Source organism: Pistacia vera, unplaced genomic scaffold (assembly GCF_008641045.1).
Source record: "Pistacia vera cultivar Batoury unplaced genomic scaffold, PisVer_v2 Contig213, whole genome shotgun sequence".
Lineage (NCBI taxonomy): Eukaryota > Viridiplantae > Streptophyta > Magnoliopsida > Sapindales > Anacardiaceae > Pistacia > Pistacia vera.
Genome location: NW_022196017.1, coordinates 597,973 through 619,397, shown reverse-complemented (window position 1 = coordinate 619,397; position 21,425 = coordinate 597,973). Strand labels below are relative to the sequence as shown.

The 21,425-nt window shown below is 36.7% G+C and overlaps 1 protein-coding gene and 1 pseudogene across 1 annotated transcript; one reads left to right on the top strand and one right to left on the bottom strand.

Moving 5' to 3' along the window:
* The first annotated feature begins 9,488 nt into the window (after positions 1 to 9,488).
* LOC116129696 lies at positions 9,489 to 10,844 on the top strand (annotated as a pseudogene).
* A 5,038-nt stretch (positions 10,845 to 15,882) lies between these two features.
* LOC116129695 (pentatricopeptide repeat-containing protein At1g62914, mitochondrial-like) lies at positions 15,883 to 21,050 on the bottom strand. The gene is made up of 6 exons (XM_031415422.1): positions 20,978 to 21,050; positions 19,856 to 20,001; positions 17,679 to 17,855; positions 17,269 to 17,528; positions 16,292 to 16,415; positions 15,883 to 15,969 (listed from the first exon to the last, which is right to left on the bottom strand). The coding sequence occupies exons 1-6, from the start codon at positions 21,048 to 21,050 to the stop codon at positions 15,883 to 15,885; spliced, it is 867 nt and encodes a 288-aa protein (XP_031271282.1).
* Positions 21,051 to 21,425: the final 375 nt, after the last annotated feature.

Sequence of the window (21,425 nt, the reverse complement as noted above, 5' to 3'; positions counted from 1 at the left end):
GAAGCCAAACAAATTGTACATGCTCGGTTTATCCTTCCCGACCCATTGGGACTGCTTTACCACCATGTTTTTCCATTGCAGGGAAAAAATGGTTCGCTCAAATGATACCCGTCCCCACGGATAAGAATTAAAGAAGTCTAAGTTGCTTGCAAACCTCACCCAATCCATATCAACGGCTTTTGTTGAGTCACCAGCCATTAGGATCGAATGTAAGAACAATATCAAGCACAGTTTGAACTTCTCTGGATCGGTAAACCGAACTCTTCCTATCATCTACTCTAAATCAGGTCCTATAATAGACACTTTCCCCAGCAAAACCTTGTCAGCCAACCTTACAGCTGCCCCACTCTCTTTTATTGCCTTTGCCTCATCCTTATCTGGCATTTTCCCACATCCTAAGCCGGTCACCAAGGCATATTCCAACATTCCAAAACGTAGTGGCTTTCCATCCACCACAAACCACATTTCTTGCTTTTTTGCGCATTTTACTAAGTGCAGCAACATATAATGCACTCTCTGCCCCCAGAACTCCTTTTTCCTATTTGTTCCGATTTTCAAAAACTAACCAAAACAAGTCTCTTTGAATCGTCGTTCACCATTCCTCAATCCATCTAAAATCCCCTTTATTCTCTCAAAAACATCCAACTCGACCTGACCGTCACCCTTGCAGGGAAGTACGATACATTCTCGCTTACAATGTCCAACCCGTAGTCTTTACAGTTTACGATCCGCACAATCTGCACAATCGATATAAACAAAATATCAGCAACAAAAATAAACCAAAAAACTAATAAATAATATATCAGCAACAAAAAATTACCTCTGTGGTCACTTAAACGATTTCGGATCGCTTAAAAGATCTTGATTCTGCCTCGTGCAAGATCTCTTAAGCGATCTGAAATCGCTTAAGTGACCAAGAGTAAACTGATTGAATCTCTTCAGCGATACGAAAAATCGCTTAAGCAATCTTAGATATGCACAGATGATTCTGCCTCGGACAAGATCGCTTAAGCGATCTGGAATCGCTTAAGCGACCAACAGTCGCTTAAGCAATAAAAAAGATCGCTTAAGCGATCTTAGATCTGCGCAGATAATCTGCGTCAGACAAGATCGCTTAAGAGACCAAGAGTAAAGATGAATCGCTTCAACAATACAAAAGATCGCTTAAGCGATCTTAGATCTGGGCAGATGATTCTGCCTCAGACAAAATCGCTTAAGCGATCATGAGGAAAAGAGATGAATCATTTAAGCGATACAAATGATCGCTTAAGCTATCTTAGAACTGCGCAGATAATCTGCCTCAGACAAGATCGCTTAAGCGATCTGGAATCGCTTAAGAGACCAAGAGTAAAGATGAATCGCTTCAACGATACAAAAGATTGCTTAAGCGATCTTAGATCTGGGCAGATGATTCTGCCTCGGACAAAATCGCTTAAGCGATCATGAGGAAAAGAGATGAATCGCTTAAGCAATACAAATGATTGCTTAAGCGATCTTAGATCTTGACAGATGTTGATTCTACCTCGGACAAGATTGCTTAAGCGATCTGGAATTGCTTAAGCGACCATAAGCGACAGTACAGAGCAATACTCCCAAAACAAATACGTACCCTTTCTTCGCCGGCCTCCTCGTCGCCTACATTCTCACCGACCTCCTCCTCCTCGCCTAAATTCTCATTGGCCTCCTCCCCTTCAAAACCGTTTTGCGATTCTTCTTCTGTTTTTGTGTCGCCATCATCTCCTCTGCCTATGGACCACCTTCACTGATCGGATGATCCACCGAAGTAGCCATTGAACTGTTCGTGCCACCGGACTCTAGGATTCCAAGTGGCATTGGGTTTTCCTCCTCATTGTGAATGTCAGCCATGGTTTAGGATTGAATTTGGTGTGAAATTTTACAGTTTAAATTGTGAGTGTGGACTGTATCACCAAAAATCGTAGGGATTTCGTTTAGGGTTCAAGAAATCGATTTTAGGATTGAATTTGGTGTGAAAATTTACANATTACAAAGAGTCAATTCTACAATAATTGATTGGCTCTAGGGCATCTACTCTAACAATTATATCCCGCGCTATCTCCGGCTTCAACCCATGTACAAACTTATCTCTTCTCAATGCCGGAGTACTAACTATTCCGGGTGCAAATCTTGCAAGGGAGTTGAATTTCACTGAGTACTCCTTCACGGTACTGGACCCCTGCTGTAAACTGATAAATTCTTGGACCTTCTCATGAACTCGGTCCTTTGTCCTATACTCGGCCTCAAACTCTTGCCTGAACTCTTCCCAAGTCATCGTTGCCATATCATGGGTTTCTTCCATTAGTTCCTACCAAATTCGGGCATCACCTTAAAACAAGAAACTCGTATACCGGATCTTCTCCCTGTCCGTCATTGGGAATAAACATGTGGTTCGCTCTACGAACCTAAACCATTCTTCTGCTATTCCTAGGTCCGTAGTACCCCTAAACTCTAAGGGTTGTTGTTGACTAGGAAGACCATAAATTGATTCAACTCTATTCTGTATTGGGGGAGGTACCGGTTGTTCTCTTCCTACATTTGTAGCTGATGGTACCTGCACGGGGGTTACAACTCTCCCTTGGGTTTTTACCATAACTTGCTGTACAATTCCCCGAACTCTAGCTTTATCCAAGGGAGGGGGCGTAGCTTCTGGTGGGTTAGAAGATTCTCCCTCATTCATTACACCCTTACCACGTTTTCGATTACTACGCCTCATCTACAAAACAGTCACTTTTACTCAATTTGAGAAACACGTATAGTAAGGAAAAAATTAACTCACACAGCGGTTATCGAACGTCAGAGCGATGAGAATAGTACACTGTCAAATCCCAAAATCTTTGCTCTGATACCAAAAATGTAATGACTGCTTTATACTAGGGTACTCATAGAAGTATATCAAGTAGAATACATGTATATTAGCAAAAGTAAATGGGCCCAAAATTTTCTTTTATTACATATAAACATTCTTTATACAAAATAGAACATCATTTACAAAATGCCATTAAAACAGCGGACAGTGTAGCTATTGCTCCTCGCTTGCCGACACCCGTCCAACCGCGTTCTCACCTAGATCCTGCATTCATAAAGAAAAAAACGGGGTGAGCACAAAATAATGCTTAGTAAGTAAATCCTTTAAGACTGTCCTCGTAACTTCTTTCTTTTAATTCTTTCTTTACACTTTTCTCATCTCATTTATTTTCTCTTTCACACAGTTCTCTTATTTAATTTCTGCTATATGTCACGACCTCATCTTACCGGAGGCACGGTCTGGTGGAGTTCACATAGCACCAACCCACTTTTCGTGATGTTCGGGTGGAGATCACAAAGCACCAACCTGTTTTCGTAACTATTGGGTGGAGATCACAAAGCACCAACCCATTTCTCATCACTATCGGGTGGAGATCACAAAGCACCAACCCGTTTTTTCATATTTTCTCACTCTCTCTACTCTTAGAGTAGTTCATACACATAGTTCTCTACTCTTTCTCAAGCCACTTCTCAATGCACAATTAATCTTCTCCACTAATGCACTCATGAAATGCCAATATCCAATGTTGCAAGAATTAAGGTTACTACTCATCATTTGCTTAGGCATTTCATCAAACAACTAATGTGCATACATAAACTCTACTATATCTATGGTTCTATTCCTTCCTTGAACCATCCAAAATGGGAGAAAACTCCTTCACAAAATTATAATCATTGTCATAAAATATCACTTCCAAATAGATTTATCAATCCCCTCCAATTTCATCAATGAAGTGTAATCAACAACCATAAAACAAATACTCATCTCAACCCCAATTTCTCAATAGCATAACATACACATGCGTATATAAATCTCTACTTATCTCTACTCAAAAGATTTCTCAAATCTCAACTTGGGATGGATTTACTTACCTTGTAATGGAGAGATCTCACTAGCACTTTCCTTTCCTTTAAATGCTTGTCCCTTCTCTACAACTTTGCACAATCAAACCATAAGCCTTCAATGTACAAATATATGCAAAACTTCACATCTAAGCAAGAATCCTTACCTTAGGATGCCTTAGATTGATTTTCTACCAAGATCCAACTAAAAACCCTAAAAAATCCTTAAAAGATGGAGGGAAGAATTGAGAGGAAATGGTGAAAGAGTATGGTGGTGGAAGAAGATTGAATGAAGGGTTTACTAAGCTTCAACCCTTTTTAGCTCAAAATATATTCATTCCTTCCCATATTGCCCTTGCTCTTCCTTGGAAATTCTATCTTTGTCTTTTCAATCATTACAATCACACCCCCACTCTAACATATTCTCCATAAAATTCTCTTACATTTTACTCCCCACTTTTCTCGCTAACTAAGGGTAGAAAGGTCATCTTGCCCCTATGGAAGAATTCTCTAGAAACCTCAATACACATTTTATTCGGCTCTTTACCGTGGCGAAGACTCTTTCTTTGCCCCGGCGAAAAATTACAGAACCTACCTCTTTGGTTGCAGAACCTGGTCACCGCGGTGAAGATTATTCTTTGCCCCGGCGAAGTCTGTAACACTAAAATTTTGCTAAGTCTTTACAATTTTAGGGCAACCACTCAACCAAACACATACATCCATTCAACCAAGGGCCAACCAAATAATATGAAAAATAGACCCATGCAAATAAGAGCAAAACAATAAACATTAGCTACATACTTCAAGTGGGGTGTTACAATTGTATTATATGAGTTTTATACAAAATTTATCTCGAGTCATTTATCAGGACAATAAGGTGCTTGAGTGGCCACTTTCTTGTCAGTAGTTCATCACTTAAGTGCTGAAACATCCCGTTGTCGAGCAACAGCCGTGGGAACAATGTGCACAACTAATGTAACCTTGTCTCCAACTGCCTCTCTCAACAAATACTTGGGTTGCAATCAAGGATCTACAGCAAGCTCTCCTCTAGCATCCAAACGACGGTTATCCAATACATATCCTTGATGTTCACGATGCAGTATACTCTTTTAACATCTACGTTGCCATATTTGGGCCTTTCCCCCTGTGCATACTGCATCATCCTCTCATTAAACCAAAAATCATCAAGGACATTGTCGAAGTACTCTGTGGCCATTCTTTTCTGCTTGCCTCCCCTTGTTGCACCTCCACCATTGGCCTTTTTCATTAATGTGTATATGTAGTTACTAGGCTTTGGCCAAAGGCTACATCGGTGATGGCACAATGCGGATATAAAATATCACCATTACTGCTCTGTCGCAACCTTATAAGTGCCAATACCTCATCAATGTGCTGCATCAAATAAAAAAAACATGATAAGTGTCTATTCAAATACCTCATCAATTGTTTTTCCTTAGGCGATCTATTTTGTTTTAAGAGATCGCTTTAGGCAATCTATTTTGTTTTAAGTGATCGCTAAACAAAACATATCGCTTAAGTGACCTCCTCAAAAAAAAAAAAAAAAAAAAAAAAAAAAACAAAAAAAAAAAAAAAAAAAAAAACAAAAACAAAAACAAAAACAAAAACAGATTGCTTAAGCGATTCAGTATACAATACCTCATGAAAAACATAAGCAAAAATATGGGAAAATAACTCACCGAGTCATTGAGCCACCTACCTATTGTCAACATCTTTTCAAATCACTCCGGGGGATAATCCCCAATCTTGTACTTCACACGCCCATCACTTCCAGAATCGTTGTAATAGGCATAGAATAGTTTTTTCTTTTCCTCATCTATTGGCCTATACAAATTGACCTTTAACTCCTTCATTTTCACTTGCCCACTTCCTCTGCCTTCCTCCATTTTCACTTGCCCACTTCCTCTGCCTTCCTCCATTTTCACTTCCCCACTTCCTCTGCATCCTTCCTCACCGTCCTCCATTTTTGCTTCTCCATTTTCATAGACTTCCTCATTTTTTTCTTTGTTTTCCTCTTCTTTCCATATGTTACTACCGTGTAAGGAGATTTTACGTGCTTACTCTTTTGGCTCTCTCTTTTATACTCAGGTTGCACTTCAACCACTTTCAATACCCCACCAACTTCCTTCTCCACCCTATCCACTTTCTCCTCCACCCTATCAACTTTTTCCTCCACCCTTTTCATCCGCTCTTCCATATTCTCAAACCTCTCATAAACGGTTGTTGTAAAACTGTTAAAGAGACCGTTTATGAGGTCAACCACCTCATTCTCCCAACCCCGACACCTCGACAAATCGGTACTTGTTGTACCAGCTTGCCAATTAGGTAGAGGTGCATGAACCTCTTCCTCCCTCCCGTCGACTGGAGCTTCATCCTTCTTGACCTCAAACACATTCTCAGGTAGTGGCCCTGCAGCTGCAATCACATGCGTAACCCCTTCTAGGTCCTGCATTAGGTGGTCTATCCCTTCATTTGCTACATCGTCCAGTGCTGTGAATGATGTAACATATTCCTCTCCCACTTCACCCCTAGTAGGGGTGAGGAAGGGATGGACGACTCCCTACAATAAGAAGAAAAATCAATCAAATTTAAGCCATATTTAAAAGCAAGTGCATATTCAAAAGATTAATCCTTTAATCTTACCCGAGCCGCTTGAATTTCCATTTCTCTTTTGTTGTAGCCCCAATGGGCACACTTCTCGGTGTGCCACCACAACATCCTAGGGAATTACGATCACTCATCTAAAGTCTTCTTCCCCCCGCCCCCTGCCTTGGCTAAGATAGAGACGACCTCATACATCCAATCCTACATTGTAAAAAAACAGTCCATATCATAATTAAAACACATATAATACAAAAAAAATTTAACAAAAAACTATTAGTATTTACCTGCATTGCCCATGGGAAGTCAAATAAATTGTACGTGCTCGGTCTCTATAATTCTCAACAGCTTAGCGATGCTTTATTGCCATGTCTTTTCCACTCAATGACTCAATGGTTAGCTGAAATGATAACCATCCCCACAAATAAGTATTAAAGAACTCCATGTTGCTTGTAAACTTCACCCAATCCATATTAATGGCTTTTGTTGAGTCATAAGCCATTAGGATCGAATGCATGAACCATACTAGGCACATCTTGAACTTCTCCGAAGAGGTATACTCATCTTCTCCTAACCTCTCCTCTAAATCACATCCTGTAATAGATGCCTTCCCCCACAAAACCTTTTTAGCCAAGTTATCGGCTGCCCTACTCTTCGTTATTCTTTCTTGCTCTTCTACATCTGGAAATGCCCTACATCTTGAGCCTATCATTAGGACAAATTCCATCATCCCAAAACGTAGTGGCTTCCCATTCACCACGAACCACATTTCAATTTTTTTTTTTTTTTGGCATTTCATTGAGTGCAACAACATATAATGTACTCCCGGCCCCCAGAATGCCTTTGTCCAATTTTCTCTTATGTCTTCAAAATGACCAAAACAACTATCTTTGAATCGGTCCATACCTTTCCTTTGTTCCTCTAAAATATCCTTTATTCTCATAAAAACTTGCCAACTCGATCTAACTGTCATCCTTACAGGCAAGTATGGTATCTTATCACTTATAACCTCCAACTCATAGTCTTTATAATTTATGCTTCGGAAAATTTGCGCAATTGATATAAACTAAATATCAGCAACAAAAAACAAAAAAAAAAAAAGGAAACCACCAATAGTTTGCCAATTTGGGGATATAGGCTTTGAGGGCATCGGGGAGTGGTGGTGTTTTTTTGCTTCGAGAGATGTAGGAAGGGTGGAATTGGGGGGGAAGGAGGGGGGGGGGGGGGGGAGGGGGTGGCGCCTAGGGGCTGCCCTATATATTGTAGGGTTGGCCATGCATAGCTGCATGCGCACGACTCCAACCCCCCTATTCGCCCCTCCCACCATCCCCAGCCCTCCCCCTCCCTTTCGTTCCCCCATTCTCTGGAACCCAACAAAGCCACTCCCCCGATGCCTGCCAACTACTCAAAAAAATGCCACAACCATCGTAACAATCAAAACCAACTACATATCCATCAAATTCACAGAAACCAATCAATTTTTTCATCAAATTCAAAACCACTAGTAAAAAATGTACCTTTTCTTCACCAGCATCATCCTCCTCGCTTGAATCTCATCGGCATCCCCTCTTCAGAACCATTTCTGATTCTCCTCTTGTTCTTGTGTCATTTGTTGTCTCCTTTGCCACTGGACCACCTTCATTCATCGGATGATCCACTGGAGAATCTTTTTCGACAACCTTTGAACAACCGCCGCAGTTGGACTCTAGGATTTGGAGTGGGGTTGGGTTTTCCCCCTCTTTGTGAATATCATCCATGATTTTTGTGTAACAAAGCTTTAAGTCGAATATTGGTCAGAAATAGAGAACTTTTATCCCTGAAAATCGCAGAGAAATGAAGGTATTTCGTCGGTTGTTTTTTGGGTATACTGCTCGATTAAGCGATTTGAAGGGAGGGGTCATTTTTTAATTTTCAAAATTTAACAAATTTCCATTAATTAACTATTATCTTTTACCCATAACATTTCAATCTTTTCACTCCAGCCCCGTTTTGCATGTTTATTTCAATTAAGTGTGTCATGTCATATTTTTAAATTAAAAGTAAAAGCTTCCGGTTTTGAGAGTTTTTTTTTTTTTTTTTTTTTTTTTTTTTTTTTTTTTTTTTAAAATCCAAACTTTGGGATGTTTGAGGAGTTAAGGCTCCGTTTGTTACATATATTGGGAAAACTATTCTAGTTTTCCCAAAAAAGTTAGACAAAAATTTGTGTTTGTTTCACTTATTCTCAAATTATTATTCTAAATTATTCAATTTCTTTTAAACCCCCTAAATTTGTTAATTTAACTAAACAACCCCAATTTTTTTTTAAAAAATTGACAAAAACACCCCAGCAACCCACATTTACCAAATTTCGGCCACCACTGCCGGAAGTTGGCCGGAATCTGGTGTAATGGCACACTATCGGCTGAATCTGGCTGGTTGTGCATTGATCTAGCTTTTTCGGCCAGATCCACGGTGGATCTGGCCAAAAAAGGCCAGATCTACGGCCAGATCTTTCGCCGTAGACAGTTGTTAACGACAGCTGTAACTTTGGTCGTCGTTGATGACCAAATGCGGCCAGATCTAACTGTAGATCTGGCTTTTTTTGGCTAGATCCACCATGGATTTGGCTGAAAAAGGCCATATCGACGCATAACCGGCAAGATGCAGCTGGTCATATGCCGATACGGCGACTCTGACCACCCTCCGGCAGTGGTGGCCAGCTGTCCATATTTAATGAGTGGGTTGGGGGTGTTTTTGTTAACTTTGAATATTTTGTTATAGGGGTGTTTAATAAACAAATAAATATAACATGTATTTTTGTTAATTTTCAAAATTCTACATGGTGATACTCACCAAATTTAACCTTTTTCAAAATATTACCCTAAAAACTATCCAATAATGAACCAAACGGAGTTTCCTCCACTTTGAGGTCTGGTTTTGTTCTAAGTTTCAATTATAATCAACAAAAGGAAAAGAAAATCCCGGTTTTTTAATAGGGAAAGGCCATGAAAGCCATTTCAAAGATAAAATGCACAAGAACTTCACTTTCTAGATGTTATACTTCCACACCGAATGATTCTTCTAGTAAAATGCTCAACCCATCAGCTTTGATTGATGATTTCACTAGATTCTGCTACCAAAGAGACCTCTCAAGAGCCATCAAAGCTATGCACGCCATGCAAATCCACGGCCTTTATGCTGATTCCATCACATACTCTGAGCCCATCAAGTGTTGCTTGGCCCGTGGCGTTGTTCGAGAAGGCAAACTCGTTCACAACCATTTCTTCTCAAATGGTTATCAGCTCGAAACGTTTTTAATCAACATTTTGATTAATATGTACGTGAAGTTTAATCTCTTAGAGGAAGCTAAAACTTTGTTCAATAAAATGCCTGAGAGAACCATTGTTTCCTGGACAACCATGATACGGTCTTATTGTAATGCTAAGATGAATTACAAGGTGTTCGAGTTCTTTATTTTGATGCTCAGAGAAGGTGTTAGACCAAATATGTACACCTACTCTTCCATTTTGAGAGCTTGTGTTTGTTTATTCAATCTTAGGCAGCTTCATTGTGGAATAGTTAAAGTTGGTTTGGATTCTGATGAGTTTGGTAGGAGTGCTTTGATTGATGTTTATGCCAAATAGGGTGAGTTGAAGAATGCACTATGTGTTTTTAATGAGATGGTGACCGGAGATTTGGTTGTTTGGAACTCAATCATTGGAGGGTTTGCTCAGAATAGTGATGGTGATGAGGCTTTGAATCTTTTCAAGAGAATGAAGAGGGCTGGTTTTGTGGCGGATCAGGCCACACTAATGAGTGTTTTGAGGGCCTATACTGGATTAGAGCTGTTAGAATTGGGGACACAAGTCCATGTTCATGTATTGAAGTATGACCAAGATTTGATACTTAACAATGCAATTTTGGATATGTATTGCAAGTGTGGTAGCTTGGAAGATGCAAAGTCTGTTTTTGATAGGATGGTAGAGAGGGATGTGATTTCTTAGAGCACCATGATTGCAGGGTTGGCACAGAACGAATACAGTCGAAAGACGCTAAAATTGTTTGAGTTGATGAAAGCCTCAGGGTTATAACCAAATTATATTACAATTCTTGGTGTTCTATTTGCTTGTAGCCATACAAGGCTTGTAGAAAATGGGTTGTATTATTTCCAATCTATGAAGAAGCTTTATGGGATTGAACCAGAAAAAGAGCATTATGGCTGCGTAATTGATCTTCTTGGAAAGGTTGGGAAGCTCGATCAAGCTGTCAAGTTAATACATGAGATGGAATATGCACCAGATGCTGTGACATGGAGAGCTTTGCTGGGTGCATGCAGGCAAAACCTTATGTTATTTTTATAAGAAAGAGAAGTTTGTCAATTACTATGTTATTCTAGTTAACATGTAACATGGAACCTCAGGAACAAACCTCACTTCTTAAGGAACATTTCTCAGAACTCATTATTTGACTTCGGCTTCTCATCTTCCATTTCCCTAGTTTTGGATTGTTGAGGGGACACAAAGTGGTCTGACGTTCCTTGGCATTGTAAATATGTTCCTCTGCTTTAGCTGAATGCTATCACTACGTTTATTAGCAGCACAGTGTGGCGCTCTAGACCCCCTGAAAATCTGATTACTACTTTGCGTTGCCATTTAACCCAAAGGAGTAAAAAAATAAAAGGTAGAAGTGGGAAACACAAACATGCAAACGTCTATAGACTACACTACACACAAACAAACACACACAAGTAATAACAAAGATAAAACATAATTCCACTTAGCCTACCATGTTCTCCAGAGGCCCCATGACCAGTAGAATCCTTTCTCTTTTGCTTCGGATTTGATCTTGCATTGCTTATCTTCTTCCCAAGAAACATTTTTTGTTCTTTCCTCCAACTGCAGCAAGGTGTGCATCATTAGCAAAATCCACATATGCGAGGCCCTTCAAAAATCGATCAGAGGATATTATAAATTAGTATGCAATGGTCCCATACAGATGCTCTACAATTTAAAGGCAAGCTAGAATATGGGTAAGTCTGTATGGGACTATGGTTGAGTCTCCTAAGCATATCACTTGCTAGCAAAATGAAAAAATATGCTCTTAGACAATTAGACTCTTTATACTTAAAAAATTAAGCAATTTTACCATAATTATAGAATTCAACACTTCTGCAGGTTTATTTGAGACTGCATAATCGTCTCTGGAAAGGACATTCATCTTAAAACCAAAAGCGTAAGAACTAAATGATTTATTGACTGCATGAAAGGAAGAAATCAAATTGAAGTTTCAGTGAGCACCCTTGAGAAATTTGATCAAAGACAATGGATTGCAATTAGCAGTTTCTATCTCCCTGAAGCATCAACCATGCTGATTTCCCTTAAGCATTAAAATTAGTTTCTTAGGGCTAATTTTTGTACAGTCCACATTATGCATACATATGTTGAAGTTTAAAGGTCAGCCAATGTTAAATAAGGATTTGACTGTAAGACTGATGTGTACATGGAAGGTCTAGTGGATAGCTTCCCCCTTTTCACTTGAAGCATAAAGCACACAGAACATTGACAAATAACGAGTGAGAGAAAGAGAGTCATACCCTTGACTTTTTGGTGAACTTGTCCTATAGAATTCGAACAGATTCAACCCTACCAACATCGCAAAAGAATTTTTTCAGATCTTTAGAAGTTGCCTAGAAAAAATTTAAAACCATCAGAATTATCTCTCTGTATTTGCCTGTCCAACGTTAAAAAAGAATAAAAAGCAATCTCTGTAATGCCCACATGGAGGTACGTAATTTAATTTATGTTCTTATGCCTTTAGTTGATTTTTGCTAAGGTTATTTTAAGGAAAATGTGAAGAAAATGCCTTAAACTTGCATTAAGGGTAAAATGGTCTTTTCACTTAAAATTAGTTGAAATTGTGGAGATTGAAAAGAGATAGAATTTCATGGAGAATGCAATAAAAATGAGGGCATTATGGTAATTGACTAAGGGATATAGATGGAATTTTAAAGAAAGCACAAGGGAAAAATGGGAAACTATATATAATTTTTATGTTATATCGATTTGAAGAGTGAAACCCTAGCCACTCTTACCCATTTGCACGCCACTTTCACCTTCGTATTCTCTCAAATTCTTCAATTCTTCTTCAAAGGAAATTCAAAGGTTTTTGGTGTTTTTGAGTGGATTTTCAATCTTAAGCTTCTATAGGTAAGATCCCTGCACTAAGAAGTGAATTTTAGTTTTTAAAGTGTTGATTTTGATGGTTTATGCTCATAGGATTTAAAAGGAAGAGAGTTTGATCAAAGGAGATTCTTAAGGGGTTGAGTTTGCTCATATCAAAGGTAAGTAAATCCTACCCTAAGTATGATTTAAGTTATGTTCTGTAGAGAACTTTTTTTATGCATATATATGTGTTATATGTAGAATTGTTGATGGATTTGGTGTTGAATAATGATTAGAACCTATCCATGAGAAGTTGTGTTGGTGAAGTTATTATTTGACGAATGTTTGGATGAGATTTGGAGGAATTGAAGTGAAAATTTTGAAGTGTGTATTTTGGGCAGATTTGGTGTTAATTATGGAGGAGTTTATTCCAAATTTTTGGTGGCCTAAAATAGAGATAAAAGTGTAGCGAAATTAGTGTTGATTTGTGCACATAAATTGTTTGATGAAATGCCAAGGAGAAGTGCATGTATGAGTATGATTATTTGTTACCTTGGGATGTGTTTGTAGATGGTAGAGAAGGACATGTCTACATTCCATAATGCATAATCGCATTTAAATATGTTAATTTAGAAAGAATTATAAGCATGAAACCATCTACATGCATACATATTTATAAGAGCATGAAAATGCCCTAAAATATGTTAAAGAGAAAATAGAAAGAAAGAATAGAAAAGAAAGAAAGAAAGAATAGAAAGAAAGAATAGAAAAGAAAGAAAAAAAAAAAAATAGAAAGAAAGAATAGAAAAAATAGAAAGAAAGACTAGAAAAGAAAGAAAGAAATAAAGAAAAAGAAAATAGAAAACAGAACAAGAAAAATAGAAAAGAAAATGCATAATTTATGCATTTGTGCATTTGCATCATGAATATGCATAATACCATGCTCATTATCATGGGTAGTGAAAAATTTAGAAAACAGAGAGAAAAACAGAGAGCAAAACAAAGAAAGAATAGAGAAAGAACAGAGAGAAGAATAGAGAAAGAATAGAGAATAATTAGGAAATGTGACGTAAGGAAAGAAAATTTGGAATTTTAAGCAACGGAGAGAGAGAAGGGTAGCATAGTGGGTTTACTTACTGAGCCATTAGTGCTCACTCCGTTGTTTTTAATGTTTTGCAGGTAATAGGTGAGTTGCGGTCGCTCGGAATGTCACGCAGTGGAAGGGTTGGGCTACACTGTCAAGTTGCTATTTTTGAGAACATTTTGTAAATATTTGTATATAAAGAAAAATTAAATATGGGCCCATAATTTATTACTCGTATATATATGTGTATTTTCTTATATATATTTTTAATGAGTTTTAGTGATTATTTTACGAGTATACTAGCTAGAAAGAAAGCATTACAATCTCTCTCTGAAGTGCGAGAGAATCTCTACTTGTCCTGAAGTTAAGGTTTGATAAAAATGCAGTACACTCGTTAGTGTATACTTTGGCTTTTCCAGTGGTGGAGTCTTTGATGTGCTGGTCATTTGGATGCTCTTCAAACTTGGGTTTTGCTTCTTCTACTTCTTTTTCTTCAGCTAAGTTCTATGCTCGTCCCTTTTCTTTCCCATGCACTTTGTTTGGGTTTTGGGCAGCATTTTTCTGCTGCTTAGCTAGAGACTGGTCGTCAGTCATGTTTGAATCTGTTTTACTCTTTCCACTAACACTTTTCTGATGCGACTTCTCTTCTGATCTATTAGCTTAGGAACAGATTTGGCTTCCTGCTATAACCTAAATATTTTCAACTCTTCCAAGCGGGGTGTAATCTGAGAAAGGGAACAAAGACAAGCATCTTTACGCATTGAGTTAAAATAGCAAGGATTGCATACATTCAATAAATACCAAGCAAATGTATCATAATTCAGTAACATCTTTAACAATGTTACGTGACAACTTGACTTAAAAGCTTAAATTGATAGTTAAGCGTTCAACAACCATACTTAAAATTTAACACAATCTCGTGAGTTGACTAGCCACAATCACAACCATAAATATAACATAAATACATATAAAAGTTTATAATCTAAATATGAGCCTATTTGTTATAAATTTTAAATAGTGTTTTATTTTCGAAAACAAGGAATATAAGGAATTTTATGAAAATAGTTTTTATTAAAATAAGTTGAAATGTTTTAAAAAACAATGTTTTTGCATATAATCCTAAAAATTAGTGTAAAATTAGAAAACAAGAAAGATATAATTTCTCAGTCTTTATATAGTTTTTAATTTCAAAAACAATTTTTAATACCAGATATATTTTCAAATATTTAAAATATTGAGATAAAGCTTTTAAAATTTTTAATTGTAACTTAGTTTTTTAAAATTATTTTTGAATCACAAACCAAACTGGCCCAAATCTCATAAAGAGACTTAAAATACAAAATATATTTTCAAATATTTAAAATTTAGAGATTAAATTTTTTAATGGTAACTTAGTTTTTCAAAATTATTTTTGAATTACAAACCAAACTGGCCCAAATCTCATATAAAGAGATTTAAACATGAAATCAGGAGAAAACAAATCCTGATAATCTTTTTATTTCAATCTCTTAAACTAGATAAGACTTAGATAACGCTTAAATTGATCATATTCTAATCTAGAAATCCTACCACTCCCCCTCAAGTCGGTGAATAGATATTTATCATTCCGAGCTTGGAAACTAAATTAACAAACAATTGTCTAGGCAGTCCTTTGAACAATTGACCTGCTTCAAACTTGTTTTTCATCAAGTATACCCAACATATTCTAGTGTGACCATCAATAAACGTAATGAACCACTTAGACCCTACAATATTTGTAACTCTAGATTACCCCCAAATATCACTATGAATTATTAAAAAAGCCTAGAACTCTTATATTTATGAGCTAGATAAATAGACTTGGTGTATTTTGCAAGTTGACAAGTTTCACACTTAAAAGAAAATAAACTTTTATTTCTGAATAACAATGGGTACAATTTTCGTAAATAAGGAAAGCTAGGGTGTCCTAGTCTACCCTTATATCAGGCTATTGGGTTTCACAAAATACTCCACTACTTATGGTTTAAATGTGATTGCTTCATATATGCCATAATTTCATTAGAGTATCAATAACTCCAAAGTTGAAAGTTAAAAAAATAAACGCCATGGATTTTCGATCAACATGACCCCTACAGATACTGTCATATATCATTTACGTATGATTTGGAAAATTATTCAAAATGACATATTAAACCATTGTGATTCTGGTGCCCGAGTAACAGGTTGACCTATTGCAAGGCTACTCTCTAAAAATATTCTCAGCTGCAGAGCATGATTCTATATTAAGAGTTCAAAAGATCTCCACAAATTGCCCTACTTGATAAACAACATTTAACAACCTTGACTTAAGCCATTTGTCTGGTTTCAACTTCCATAAGAAACAAAAAGAGAATAAAGAAAGAAATGTTTGCATTGCAGATGACAAATATCAATTGATTAAATAAAGCTGCATCGTATACTACTAAAAGCAACAATTTTCAAAAAGAAAAATTAGGAAAAAACCAGTTTAGAAACTTTCAAATTCAAATTATGTCCATAAATCAATCTAGTATAATAGAAAGCAAGTAGTGTAAAAGAATTATACCTCTGAAGTTGTCCCACTAAATCTTTTACTGTAGCATCTCTTATAGATGGACCTAGCTTCATTTAAATGTCTCAATTCAATTTCCATAGCTATATAACCTTGCCAGACTTCCAACATTGACCTGCTGCATAGACAAAAAGCAAGTTATACGGAAAAAATACAAAGATGAATCATAAATCAGTCATATTGAACTGTACAAGATAAGAAAGAGAAAAGGATGAATAGGCCAAACCAGATCTTAACTAGGCTTTCCCAAACACCCAGAGCTGTAACCAAATTTAGCTCCAAACGAGCCCAATAAGCATACAAATGCAGCTAACCATTAGTATTCTTCATCTGCTGAGACAAGTAATCTGATGTGCGCTGAAAGGAAGAAACTACACAGTTAAGTATTCAAGTATATATAATACCTCCAATCATACAGAGCCTGCAATTTCGATGGTACACTAAAGAGACATCAAGCTAATTGTTTATAAACACAAATATTGAAGACAGCCATTACACAACAACGATATACCAGTTGAAAATGACATGCCTATTTTATAAATTCACAGATCCATAAAGATATCTTCCATGCATGCAACTCCAATGCTGACTAAGAAATTTTTTTAGCAAAGGACAATATTCCATGAGAAAACAATTAACAAAGGTAACAATCTAGCAATTAGCAAAAGCCATCTTGGAGTACCGAGAGTTATGTACTGTAATTTCTACATAAAGTGGTCATAATTGTACTATAACAACACACTAAATGAAGTAAATTAATAGACTTTTCTTCAGAGTCTAAGGGTAGAAGCACTTGATACACATTCGTAAGAGATCTATGCCTGGACCCCGAAAGAGTAGACTAGCTACAAGGCCCACATTTTCTTCATCCAAAATTCACCATGAATAGAGCATCTACAAATGTCTTAAGAAGCTTCAAGTTCTTGACAGCGAGTAAAAACAATTTTAACAAGAAAAAATGAACAGTATACATATGCGAACCTTTAAGGTTTCCTTTATCAATGGAAAATTCAGTTCCTAATCTCTCTGTTTTACATAATCCATTAATGAGGGAATTCAAACCTTCAATGCTAACTGCAATCTCATTATTTACTAGAGCATTAAACATTTCTAATGCTTCCAAAACACGTCCATTCTTGCAAAGCCCATCAATGAAAATGTTATATGTCCAAGAATTAGGAAAAGCATCATTAAGTCGCATCTCACCAACTAAGTTCCGTGCATCTTTCACCTTAGCTATAAGAAAAAAACTAGTTAACAAGGTCTTATATGTAATCACATTAGGCCTAATTCCTTCTGAAATCATCTCTCGATAAAGACTAAGAGCTTCATTGACTTCTTTATTCTTGCAATACGAGTTGATTAAAGTAGTGTAACAAACAACATTAGGCCTATACCCTTTTCGAGTTATAGAATCAAACAACTCCCTTGCATCACCAATTCTATCTGCCAAGCAATAACCGTTTATCAAAATGTTGTAAGTATAAATGTCAAGAACCATACCTCTCTTAATCATATGTTCCAACAATAGTTGTCTAGCCTTCTCAACCAATCCAGCCTTACAAAGACCATCAATTATAGTGTTATAAGTAACAATATTTGGCGTACAAATAACACCAAATTCTTTATTCCTTTTAACATCTCTTCATGAAACTTAATGGCAACACTTATTTTCTCTGTTTTACACAATCCACCAATCAAAGTGTTACAAGTGATCACATTAGGCCTACAACCTACAACAATCATTTTCTTAAACAATTCCATTGATTCCATAATCTTTCTATCTACACACAGACCATTAATCAAACAAGTAAATGTCATGGTATTTGGGCTAAAACCCAACTTCATAATCGCCCCAAAATCGCATAACCATCTGAAAACCTTTCAATATTACAGAAGCAATTCATCAAAATATTCAAAGATATAAAATCCAAAGACAACCCAGTTGAATTCAACAGCTTGTAAAGCGAATCACTTCATAATAGTGCTTCTTCTTAGCTAGTGCACTAAACAAAGTAGTGAATGATGAAATTGGAGAAATGGGTTTCATGTTAATCATGTAATAAAAAAATTACAATGCCTCATTCAGAGTAAAGCTACCTGATCGACAATTTTCTTTGAGGAATTTAGCAAGTGAGGATCGTTCAAGGGGTTTTTTGAAAGAATACAAAACTTCATTTTTGGAGCTTGAAGATGTGAGGTTGTGTAAGTGAGCTAACAAAAATAAAACATGTACTTTTAAAGATGGGTTTTGAGAGATTGACAACGAACGAAATAGGGATCTCAAAACCATGTATGAAGAGTGTTTTTTGAGGATCCGTTTTGAGGTTGTGTAACTGCATTTTTGTTGCAAAATGCAAATGCATTAAACTGATTAAAGAGAAATGTTTTGACAATGTTAGGGGTGAGAGGTTCAATCTAAACCAATGTCCTACATTTGAGATTGAAAAGGAACAAATGAAAACTATTCCTTATGCTTCAGTTGTTGGAAGCCTAATGTATGCTCAAGTCTATACTAGACTTGACATTGCTTTTGCAGTTGGCATGTTAGGAAGATATCAAAGTAATCTAGGTTTGGATCATTGGAGAGCTGCAAAGAAGGTCATGAGGTATCTTCAAGGAGCTAAAGGTTTCATGCTTACTTATAGACGGTCCAACATTTTAGAAGTCATCAGATATTCAGGCTTAGACTTCATTGGCTGTGTTGATTCCCGAAAATCAACATCCGGATATGTTTTTATGCTAGCCCGAGGTGTTATATCTTGGAGAAGTGCCAAACAATCTTTGGTTGCCACTTCTACCATGGGAGCTAAGTTTGTTTCCTGTTTTGAGGCCACTACACAGGGTATTTGGTTGAGAAGTTTCATTTCTCGGCTTGGAGTTGTTGAGTCTATCTCTAGGCCAATAAGGTTGTATTGTGACAATTCAACTACTATATTCTTTGCTAAGAATAATAAGTGTGGAAGTCAAAGTAAACACATCGACATTAAGTACTTAGCAATAAGGGAGCACATTAAAGCCAAAGAAGTGCTTATTGAACACATACGTACCAAGCAAATGATTGCTGATCTTCTAACAAAAGGCATGCCACCAAAGACGTTCAAGGATCATGTAGTTCAAATGGGACTACGTCTCGCTTTGTCACTATGAGAGGTAATACTTTCATTATTTGAAACTTTGTAATTTAGTTTGTTTTCTCTTTTAAGTTGTATACATTTTGGTTGGAGATAAACAAACATTCTGGAGGACCTGGATCAAACATTTGAGGTTTGTTCATAAAGTAAAATTCCACATTTAAGCATTTATTTAGAAAGAGAAAAATTGCATATTAATACATGGAAGGTAATACTTGTTTAAAAGGGACTTACCGCTATGATTCATGTAATTTTTATTTTTTTGATTAAACATACAGAATATACAACTCCTATGTTGTGGATTATATAATAAAAGTTTGGACCAAGTGGGAGAATGTTAGAATTTTAATTATATTAGAATTCTTTAATTGGATTGGTCTTACACTTTTAATATAAAGTAAATGGGTAATTGCTGAGCAGTTACATGTGGTTGTTTCTCCTGGGCAGTTGTCTTTGATGGAAAGACAACTGCATTTATAATGGGAGGGTTTACAGGTCCCCATTTTGATGCAATTAATTCATTTGATTCCCAAAAACCATCGCTCTGGAAAATTGCAGTAAGTGAAGACTCTGTATTATGAAGTGACAGAAGCAAGAAGACTAAAACAACAATTGCTATGGTTGGAGGTTTGTAAATTACTTCTGCAATATTTTATGAGTATTTAACATGTTTATAATTGATTATATTATGAACTTTTATATGAATGTTGGAATATGAATGTTGTACATTTGGTATTAGAGCGTTTATTTGAATCTCTACCTAGCATGAAATTGTTTGTTGCAAATTTGAAGAATATTGCATAAAATTGGGATTTTTCCAATTAAAACCGGCACTGTAAATCAAGCATAAATTTTATTATAAATAGAATCTGTTTTCGATTTTGGTGTCATTGGAATCCTTGTTGAAAAAGCTTTCCAAGGATATATTATTTGTCAAAAATGGAGTTACAGTTACAAAACTATGCCAGTTTAAATTTTCGGTTAAAATTATCGTTTAGGTGTTTTCAGTAGCCATTTACGACACCGATTTGGGACGAAAATGTCATATGGGGTGCCACTGACATAGGTCATACATCCACATTCAAGTTTCCCTTCTAAAAAATCGAAAAAATGGCTAGAATCAGGCTGTTCAAAACTATAGAAAACAGGTTTAAAAGTTGTAGAAACCGAGGAAAGAAGACCCGGTCAAACCGAATCGATAGGTCAAATCGACCCAATCAAGGATAAAACGCATCAAACTGACCCGATCAAAGTCATAGGTCAACATGGGTCATAATTGTGTTTACAAAAACATATTAAGGCAAAACCTTATGTTTTTTTTTATAAGAAAGAGAAGTTTGTCAATTACAGTGCTATTCTATTCAACATGTAACATGTAACCCCAAGAACAAACCTCACTTCTTAAGGAACATTTCTCTGAACTCATTATTTGACTTTAGCTTCGCATCTTCCACTCCCTCGGATTTTGGGTTTGTCGAGGGCACACCAAGTGGTATGACATTCCTTGGCATTGTAAATTTGTTCCTCCCCTTCAGCTAAATGTTACCACTACGTTTATTAGCAGCACAGCATGGCGCTCTAGACACCCTGAAAATCTGATTACTACTTTGCACTGCCATTTAACCCCAAGGAGTAAGAAAATAAAACGTAGAAGTGGGAAACACAAACATGCAAACGTCTATAGACTGCATTGCACACAAACACACACATGCACAAGTAATAACAAAGCTAAAACCTAATTCCACTAACCTAACATGTTCTCTAGAGGCCTCGTGACCAGCATAATCCTTTCTCTTTTGCTTCGGATTTGATCTTGCAATGCTTATCTTCTTCCCAAGAAACATTTGTTTGTTCTTTCTGACAGCTGCAGTAAGGTGTGCATCATCTACAAAATCCACATATGTCAGGCCCTTCAAAAATCGATCAGAGGATATTATAAATTAGCATGCAACGATTCCAGACATAGGGCAAGCTGGAATATGGGTAAATCTGTA